The following is a 10,044-nucleotide window of genomic DNA, read 5'->3' on the forward strand; positions in this document are numbered from 1 at the left end:
TAAACGATTTCTGATCCTACTTTCATTTGACGTCGGAAGTTTGAAAATTGCAGATCAATTTGGCGTCGTTTTGATATACGGCCTTTCTTACGTCTTGTCGCGAATTAATGCGTGAACTTTATCGCGATTTTAATAATACTTGACTGAATAATTCGATAAATAGGAAAAATTCCAAGCATTAAAACATGTATGTATTGCGTTCCGAATGTCCTCGAGTAGACCTAATTGCTCAAGGTAACGATACCGTTTTCAGGTGAGGGCTTACATTCCTTACATCAAAGTCGCAACCGAGGGGAAGGCTTATCGAGCACCGGAACGCGATCCTCGCCACGAAACAAGTAAAGCAGAGATCACCCGTGTCATCCTATTCGATCTTACTGTATCTCACGACATAATATCTTAATTGCTACATGCCTACCGTATGTATAGTAGCAGTGTTTTCAGGTCCCTTAGCTATTAGGGCTGCTACCAATTATCGATAACTATGAGTACCACTTAAACTAGTAAGACGTATTACCGAGGGTATAACGACTGCGTACTCGCAGGGCATACGCTGTTTTCCGATTCGAGTAGAAGGCGCTTAAATGGAGCATAGGAATTATTTGCGCATCTTCTATGGTATCTAGAATCGACGCATAGGTCGACGCGAATTCCCGAGGGTCGACGACTAACGACCACAAAGGCAACTAGAAAGCATTCCAGAACATTACTTTAATCACCCAGATGACACGTATTTCGCCTCTAGCGAGACGACCTTGCTTTGCTCCGTGATCTACGTGTACATTATTAAAATGAAGGAAACCATTAGGGACGATTCCGTTTCCTTTTCCATCTGTCGTCTCCGAAATTGGCAACCAGCTGGACACTTTCCCCGGAATTACCTCGGCGGTAATTTAACGTGACGGATAAGTGAAATATTGTCAAGAGTAGCGTGGTCTCCATGCCTATTCATCCGCAACATCGGTCTCAGTTAATGGTATATCTTGTTATGTAGGTTATTTAAATATTTTATATGTATACAGTTGTTTCATATATTGTATTTTTTTAGTACGATTCTCGTTAAATTCCTCTTGATTGTAACATACTCCTCCACAATCGACGGTCACATTATGCTGTACATTTCACACACACGTTACACTTAACACCCACACGTACACCCTAAGAATAATTACGAATAATTTATGTATACCGTCGATTCATTTTAATTGTATCTGCCGATTCGTATAAAGCTCACATTGGCTTTTGAATGGTCGTCCTTTACTTTTGCGATTGGTTTAAAAGGCAGTTTGAGTTTTAAATTGATCAGGACCGCAGTACGACTGCAATATTAGTCGAATAAGTTTAGTTGGTAAGAACTCTGTAAATGAGCTTGATTTCTCATCGATTGCCCGAAGCCATTAAGGGGATCCTTCTCTCAAAACGCTCCGAAAAATGAATTACTTTTCGTAAATCAAAATTAAAAAAAAAAACCAAACGACGGAAGGTAAATCCTTTTAAGTGCTTTAGTAACACGTGTTTAATTGATAAACTAAGAATTCGACTACTATGATTTAGTATATATTCGTCCCAACTACGTAACATTTATTACGTTACAATAGAAATTATATCTCTTGAAGAATGTTACATATTTCGGGGGAAAATATATTAAATCTAACTAGACTACATTATTTTTATCATTTAAAAATGTATTACTAGAGGACTTACATTTCTTAACCGGATTACCGTTTAGTTCTTGTTTTAACTAATTTCTGAAAAGTGTTTATTTTTCTCGCGTTTTCACGGGAGTTTCCCCTTAAATCAATTTCTTCTCTATAATCTTTTAATGCGGTTGCGGATTACCGTATATAATGTGAGTCTTTCAAAATGTCGAAATCGAATATGACTTTGCTACTACGAAGTAACCTAATCCATACCAATGAAACGAGCGATAAGATGGACCACATTAGATATATCTCGACGAGTGCGCAAATCTGGCGAGTATTCGTCCACGTACCAAGTAATCGGAAAATCGGAGATTCGACTCATTTTTTTTTTTCATACACTGATTGAGAAGACGTATTTTAATTATGCCCATCCGAACCAAGGACAATACGAAATTGACGTTGATGAGCATTCTGATTATCGGGTCTATTTAAGTTGGCTTAAGAAAGTGTTCAGATTGTTTGCCATCCTTGTTAGCACAAATCTTGAATCGATATCAGAGACTCTCACACGTTTACATAAGTCTACAAAGGAATGGTTTTACAAGAGGCTATCGTCGTAAGTTTCAAATCATGTATATTTATTTGCTCAACTGGCACGTTTTTAATCGACAAAAGACAAGGGGAGTCAGGTCGAGAGATCTTGCTGGCCAAGGAACTGCACTTCCTTTCCAGATTCTAAAATGGAATTATCATTAGTTGTTAATGATCATTCTGCCCTTTCCAAATGCTGCGCATGTCTAGCATTTCTTTTAAATTGTACATTTACTGTGCTTCAAATGATTTTTTGTCAAATTGTGAAACGTCACGGTTGCGTTGTCGTATCACCTTAGTGATAATAACGAGTCATTTACTGTGTAAAGACATCGAAATGGATGTTGAAACCACGTGTACTTATATGTAGGAAGAGTATCTAATATTTACGGTAAAATATTTTGTCAACGATCATGACACCGGACTTGAAAGCTATCTTTTGAGAAAATATCGTCCGAGTTTGCAATGACGAATGTCTTATTCGATAAGAATTATCTTGTGATTAAAGATGCACGTTACATTGATTCCGAACACTAATATTATTGATCCGAGACTCGTCAATAAACTTGGGATTTAATTAAACTGGAAAGTAACATTCTTTACAGAGACTTCATCTTATAAACAATTACGGGAGAAGCGATGTTGCACCCGGAATCAATTCCATGAAATTCAAAAGGAAACTGCACAAAGTATTGTCCATTTCAAACTTTCCTTTTCCGAGACTTATTTCATATGAAATTATTTTAAATCTCTTCTTTGCGACACTTAGTTAATATCAATGTTTAGAGCATTTCTCAACTCTAATGCGAAGACAAAATAAAGAGACGTTGTAACTAAAACTAATTTTTCACTAGTATCGCTTGTCACACTTTGTAATGTAACACTTGTCTATTTTTATCTTACAATCCATACTATGTAAATGGTGACACACCCACAGTACAGAATTAGAGCTTTCTATATACTCGCTTATTGTAAAAACCAGAGATTCCTTAACGGGGATAAACCCTGTGAAGCCTGAAAAATATCACTTTATTGAGAATTATTGCAACACCCGTAAAAACAGATAAATAAATTAATGTTTTTTCCCTGGAATTAGTCATGCTTTAAACCGTCGAAAAGCATTTTTTGTTTGATTATATACCTTTTTATTTCGGTTTAAATTATCTCTAGTAGGCTTGGCCTCGCACCTGGAGTTCGAAAGAGTCTTTTTAAACCAAAAAGCCCAGGATTTTCATAAATAATGTAAATGCAGTTTCAGCTAAGCGCACGAAAATTGTAGTTGTTTAATTGTTCATAAAATGACACGTGTAATAAAAAAAAAAATCCGTCACGTGGCTCCCATTCGCATTGAAAGTGACACTTCTAAATTAAAGAGAATTATCAGGAAACTCGGTAGAGTTTCGCACCAAATACATTAATGATTTTTAAGAACTGCCACGTGCAGAGCTGGTGTTGCTTGCATAGTCAAATGTTATACCACAGTAATAACATATTTAATCAAATAGAAAAATGCTTTTAAACCGTTCAAAGGATGACTAATTCCGTGCAAATTAATTAATTTATCTACCTGCGTTACCTGCATAAGAAACAATGCTCAAGAACAGAACTATGTTTTCGGCCGTGACAGAGTTTGTCCCCCTTAAACTTTATCGCTTACATACTACTCAGAGTAAAACGTATAAGAATGGATGTAAAATACTCATGCGAGGATCGTATCCGAATTCCTTGTACTTTATCATAGACCCTCCTCGTTCCATTGGCATAAAATGTGAGCAACGACAAAGTCTCCGAAAGATTCGAGATTTGGAAAGGCTCGCCTTGAGTAACAACTATTAATTCTCGACCACTGGTGTAGAGTTCCGCGAAGGAATTCTCTAGACTCTCGATGTGCGATTCACTGTAAGAGGACGCCGAATTTCTTATTTGGCTAATGAAACTAGTCCTTCGAGAATCAATGTTCTCTAAATGTAATTATGCCGCATTGCAATGAGAAAAAAGATCGGTGGTGTCCGTTTAAATGCATTTAGGAGCTGTGGAATAAAGGATTAATGTTTACTATAATGCATGTTTAATTACTTAAGTGGATACATATTTACATTAGCGAAAGTATTTCTTTAAAAAAAAATATAACGACCCGCGTGTAATTTGAGTGCACTTTTTCAATCCAATAGCCCCCATAGCCCAGGAAAAATAGATATGATGACTACCAAATTAGGAAGTAGTTGAAGCAAGAAATTTTTATTCATATATTGTTTTCTTCTGGCACGAGAAATGAGTAGAAAAAAAAAGTTCCCATGCTTAGCATGCTGGGACAATTTTTTACAAGGGGTCGAAGTCACGGATATCGGTTTTTCGCGAACATTGGAAAAAAAAGTCTCCTGCACCACTCGTACGGAAAAATGCATCCAATAAAAATTGAAGAGGTCTAAATTCTCTACAAAAATGTTCGTGAAAAAGAAATCTTTGAGTTTGTCATATACGCAATCATTGCGGTAGAAAGCCAAGTAAAGGTGCAGACTGATAGTTCATAAGCCAAGGCAGCGGCAGGTGTTTATCACTTAGCTTATCGCCGTAACGATTGAATTTACAACTAAATCGAAGAGAGATTTTTTATAGATAATTTAGTCCTCTTCAACTTTTATTCGAAGAATTTTTTCGTAGGTAAGCGCGTTTTTTCAAATACTCACGAAAAACCGATTTCCGTGACCCGGATCCCCTGTAAGAAATGACCCCTACACGTTATGCATGGAGACTCCTTTCTACTAATTACTTGTACTGGCAGGAAACGATTCGCCAAACAAAATGTCTTGCTTTAATTACTCCCTAATGAAATGCTATATCTCCTGGATTACTTGCTCTAATCTTACTTTGCGTTGCACCGGTGATACGAAGAGAAAAATGTGCACGTTCAAAAGTCAAAATGTATCGCGAATAAAGACAATTATATTTATACTCGTTGTCAGTGAATATACATATGCGAGATTGTGTCGCGTGACATGTGACCGGCTCGTGAACATGATTAGATTTATAGTAATTTCTAGCAAGGTTTTAGAGTGAAATCCTCGCTTTGATTTCGAATCGTATCGAGATACGTCAAATGTTAAGCAAGTGCGTATATGGTGTCGAAATTATGCCCTGTGAAGGAACAATTGTATTCTCTCGCGTTTATAACGATATTTGTCGACGTTTGACAAATTCGAAAGAAGTTCATCGACTGTACCGATCTTTTCTCTTTTTGTGCTTGTACTACTCGGCTTGAGCAGAAAATTGAACGACAATTTCCGTATGATCGGCATGTCTAATGCTGGCTACAATATCAGCGATTTAAGGGACAAGGGAAGCAGTACTTTACCATTGAGGTATCATCCTAAACTTGTTCATATTGTGAGGGAAAAGGGAAAACATACAGAAAAATAAGAAAAACCAATTTCTGTCCAATTAAAACGATACCGCTACTATAACTATGACTTAATGAAAACAACAAAAAAAATTATTGTATGTAATATTTATTGACTGTAATGATAAATTCGCCTCGGACGCTGTGCTCACCCGGCGCAGCGGATACGTAGTCATACGTTGCTCGTACAAATGTTTAAGAAACGTTAATAAAGTTGTACTTCCGTGTGCGTTGGGGAACATCGCGGCTGTAAGGCCGTCTGTCTGTCCATTTTTGGTAATCGAGCTGATTTGCTAATTGTCGAACGAATGATACACAGATTAAAGTACACACGTCACGCAGATGCTACATGCCTGTTCGGAATGACAGGCGTTTACAAATAAAAACTTTTATTTCAATCATGATTTATATCTTACGCAGTTATTTCAAACGACTCGCGGGTAAGCAGAAACTTCCCATGAGCATTTCGTTACTTCTTCCTATCCATCTTACTACCCGTACTCGAGACCGAAAATGTGTTACATTTTAATAAAAATATATTTCAGTATTGTACTTTAGCTGCGGAGGGTTATAAGATTCAAATCTTAAGGGGATGTGAGAGTAGCATCTGAAGACCAATCATTCGTGAAACCTTTCTCCAAATTGGATGTACCGAATCGTTTTTCAAATTTTACAACGTGAATATGGAAGCTTAAGAGCCACCAAGCGGGCCCGGCCTGACAAAAGACGGTTTCGTCCAATCCGGAAGCCGGGTTGCGGCCCGGCTAACGGACCGGCAGTTGCCCCGGAGAAGCCGCCATGATAAGATGTCGATCCGCCATCCGCCATCCTCGGATCACAGGTCGTCGTTTTGCTAGCTTTTGGATCTGCTCGCGGAGTGAGTTTTTTTTAATCTGAAAAATCAGGGGATTGCCAAGCGTTCGAAACTTAGGGGGCTCTGCCCGAAAACACTGCAAGAGTCGAAGAGGTTATATGCCGAAGCGGCCCCTTAAGAAGAGGGCACCTACGATTTTTAGTACTATTACTATTTACGATACTATTTTTACTATTTTTACTATTTACGATACTATTTTTTTTGTGTCACTTTGTCAGGATTGACGGGGAAGAGACGGCGGACAATCATTTTTATTATATTTTGTCGGGTCTGCATTTGAATGGATTTTTGCATACTTAGTGACGTGAAAAATACTAATTCAGTACATTTAACGAGATCGATGTACCATTAATATTCTTGACTTTTAGTAATTTGTTCGCTGTCTATTCTCAGACTTCCTGGATTCTTTTTTTATATTCTGTTTTGCCTGTCCTTTTGTGCTCCTTTCCAGGTTTAGGTGGATCACAACAGGATACTTTTTTTTTTCAAGTCATCATGGGTAGTTCATTGCCGCAGATCCTGCTGGACTTGTTGGTAAGAGATGTTAAAAGATGTTGAAGGATGTTTGTTATCATAGAGGTGAGTTGAGAGCAGAGATGAAGATGATCCCTGAGTTGAGGCGCTACTGGGGGTGCGCGAGCCGCTCGCATTCTCCACCGATAGCACAGACTGTGCCCACGCGACCCATCCCGTGAGCAATCTTTCAGCCTATTTCTGCTAATTAATTTGACGCTTGCGTTCACAATTCTATCGACTTAACATCGTTTAATATGAATTTTCTAATTGGATTCATTATACGTGTATATTACAACGTATCATACATTGTAATATACACGTAGAGAACGACATATATTATATGACGTATTATACTTACCCAACCCTGATAATCATTCTGGTATTTCCATTCTACCGTTTTGACTAAAGTTCTTGATCTACCCAGCAAATTGAATGTAATTTTTACCTTGCAGGATGAATTTCTCTCTTTTTCTCATTAAATTTCTTCTGAGATCCTAACTTTTGTAAGGATATTTCTCATAATAGCAGAAAAGCACGAATAATAAACATCTTAAGTAAATAACTTTTTATTTATTAACTTGTGTTGTCTTCTGATGCATTATTTTCTTCATTATGTACAATATCCTGTTTCCAAAGGTATTCCTCTACATAGCCAGATTTAGGTATACACGACTTTTTACACGTGTATACTGCTAGTATTCCCCAATCAAGACTATGGAAGACATCTTCAAATTGAAGATAATTTAGTAATTGCGGCATCACCTAGGAAATGTACAAACATATTAACAGCGCAGTCACACTTTCGATTTATTAACGCGCTATTACTTTATGCTGCTATTAATTAATATGGATCTTGTAAATTGTGCTCATACCTGAAATTCTAATTGCCGTTCTTCTTTACATTCGATACAACGTGGAATCCTTTCAGGTTGGTGTTCAGAAGAGATGTACAAAGGTTTGCCCCCCCTGTCGTACCTTACATAAAATTACGTACTACTAAATATGACATGAATGAGAATACACACCAGTTTTTATCACCTAGTGCATGCACTTTAAAGTATAATAAACTAAAAGAAGACGGACACGGCTATTAAGAGGGAATGGTACGTTTAAAAAAAAGCCCGAGTTGACCATACTACGTATCTTTTACAGTGCATGACATAACGGCTTTCTAGTTGCGGAGAAAGCAGCCTAAAACACTTTCTACAAGTCACCCTGTAAACATATATACAAAGAAACATACCTCAGCACCTGATCTGGATACTGCTTAAGCCGAGCACAGAACTCCGAAAAGGTTTCATCTTCCAAGCTATTACTCATTCTTTGTAAATCAGAATCTACATCTGGTTCGTGCTGAAGAGTTCCTGCTTTACCATCTGCTACTAGTTTCTTATATTTTTTGATCTCACGAGCCTCGTCGTTGACATTGTCAACTTCCATTTCTTCATCTGACTTTTCTTCCATTTCTATCGTTAATTCGTATTCAGGAAATAAAAATTTGTCGGTCGGTGTCAAGTTTTCCGTTCCACATAATTCCTTATGACCGTTTTTCCAATCCATAACTTGATGTAAACGACAACAATAATGAACTTTCTTACATTTCGAACAATGACTAGGGGCTAAAATTCCACATACGTGACAAAGTTTTGCCCACATCGACGTGCCTAGATAAATATACATGAAATTATTGCATAACAATTACAGGTATAAAAAGTAAACATAATAATTCCAATTTTATTTGACTAAAATACTTTAACGCATTTGTGACTATGTGACAAGTAATACTAATTAAATAAGGGCAGATAAAAATAAAAGATCAAAAATGTAAACAGTTTCAATACCTACCAAGGTCTGTGTTCCAATCTGGTTTTTCCTCAGGTGGTTCCGATGGATAAAATTGATTCTCTTTTGCTAACTGTGACCGTACCACTTTGAAATTTCCCACCTGGTTGGTTTTGCAACATTCGATCCGTTTGCACACAAAAATGTAAATCATTCTATGAAAAGCATTCGGATCGTCTTCGTACGGAGCATAAATTTGGCATAAAAATATGCACGGATTTTTGCATATTTCGCATTCCAGGGTCTCTTTGCTCGGTATATTTTTTAAATCCAACCATGCAGGTTTTCCACCAACTTTGCTTGGGAAAAAACGACTATTCAACCTCCAGGATTCACACTCCTCTACAAATCCTATGTCAACTTTCCCTTTTTCTAAAATCACAAAATTGTTAGAAAAAATGATCACTAGTAATATTCATATTTAATTGAAAGCTTATGCATAACTATTATTCAAATTATACCTTGCATTTGAATTCTCGTATAAGCGCCAACACTTTACACGTTAAAACACTGCACAGCATACGCCGAATCAGTCGAAAATGTTACAGAGATGAGTTGAGAGATTGCTCACAGGGCAGGTCGCGCGATCGCATCCTGTGCTGCTCTCGGTGGAGAATTCGGGCGGCTCATGCACTTACTACCTAACAGCCCCCAGTGGCGGCTCAATAGTAAACTGAATTCGGGCTGCCCAGCACCTGGTGCATTTTTTTTCGCAACTGCTGCATGTTTGGCCAATATTTCATTAGCGTTACAGTGAAAATCGACGGCACAACGAAACGCGAATAAGAGGTTTTGATTGGCTGCCGAGAACGTACAGTGAAAGTTCTCTCATTCCGTTGTTTCATTTCAGCCAATCAAAACCTCATATTCGCGCTTCATCGTTCCGTCGCTTGATGCAGTAGCGCCAGTGAAATATCGGCCTTAAACGTGATATACTCCGGTTTTATCGATATAACCGACGTAAAACATCATTTACACGTGTAACAGCCATGGTCACACATAAGCAGTTATAAAACCGGCGTAAAGTAACACGTGTAAATGTCCTAATCGATGCTCGCTAAAGTACCAACTGCGGCGCCGTTAGATTAATTATTTTATGCGTGAGTGGTAATTTTTAATTTAAAAGAAAAAAAAATGGGAGTTGCAGTTTACCGAGACTTACCTTTAGTCATTTGCAAAGT

At 37.6% G+C, this 10,044-nt stretch overlaps 2 protein-coding genes across 6 annotated transcripts in view; one reads left to right on the forward strand and one right to left on the reverse strand.

The window, feature by feature from the left end:
- Positions 1-5,636, forward strand: part of LOC105696670 (kinesin-like protein KIF13B) — a 36,193-nt gene extending 30,557 nt beyond the window's left edge. For all 5 annotated transcript variants that reach the window (XM_012419307.2, XM_012419311.2, XM_012419310.2 and 2 more), the window contains one exon: positions 254-5,636. In XM_012419307.2, the coding sequence (XP_012274730.1) occupies positions 254-342 (89 nt within the window). In that variant the 3' untranslated portion in view covers positions 343-5,636. The remainder of the gene's footprint in view (positions 1-253) is intronic.
- Positions 5,637-7,577: 1,941 nt separating this feature from the next.
- LOC105696655 (programmed cell death protein 2) lies at positions 7,578-9,403 on the reverse strand. Its single transcript, XM_012419275.2, has 5 exons — positions 9,325-9,403; positions 8,867-9,235; positions 8,265-8,685; positions 7,894-7,996; positions 7,578-7,783 (listed from the first exon to the last, which is right to left on the reverse strand). Exons 1-5 carry the CDS (start codon positions 9,329-9,331, stop codon positions 7,595-7,597), a joined length of 1,089 nt encoding a protein of 362 aa, XP_012274698.1. The 5' UTR covers positions 9,332-9,403; the 3' UTR covers positions 7,578-7,594.
- Between the last annotated feature and the right edge of the window lie 641 nt (positions 9,404-10,044).

This window comes from Orussus abietinus, unplaced genomic scaffold (genome assembly GCF_000612105.2).
Source record: "Orussus abietinus isolate OABI.00-Male unplaced genomic scaffold, Oabi_2.0 scaffold23, whole genome shotgun sequence".
In the NCBI taxonomy this organism is placed as follows: Eukaryota; Metazoa; Arthropoda; class Insecta; order Hymenoptera; family Orussidae; genus Orussus; species Orussus abietinus.

What these genes read in the sequence shown, in the direction of transcription:
- LOC105696655 (XM_012419275.2), bottom strand. An exon ending in AGATTGGAACACAGACCTTG is followed by an intron (nt 8,686 to 8,866) that starts GTAGGTATTGAA and finishes ATATTTATCTAG; the next exon opens with GCACGTCGATGTGGGCAAAA. An exon ending in TATCCAGATCAGGTGCTGAG is followed by an intron (nt 7,997 to 8,264) that starts GTATGTTTCTTT and finishes ATTTTATGTAAG; the next exon opens with GTACGACAGGGGGGGCAAAC.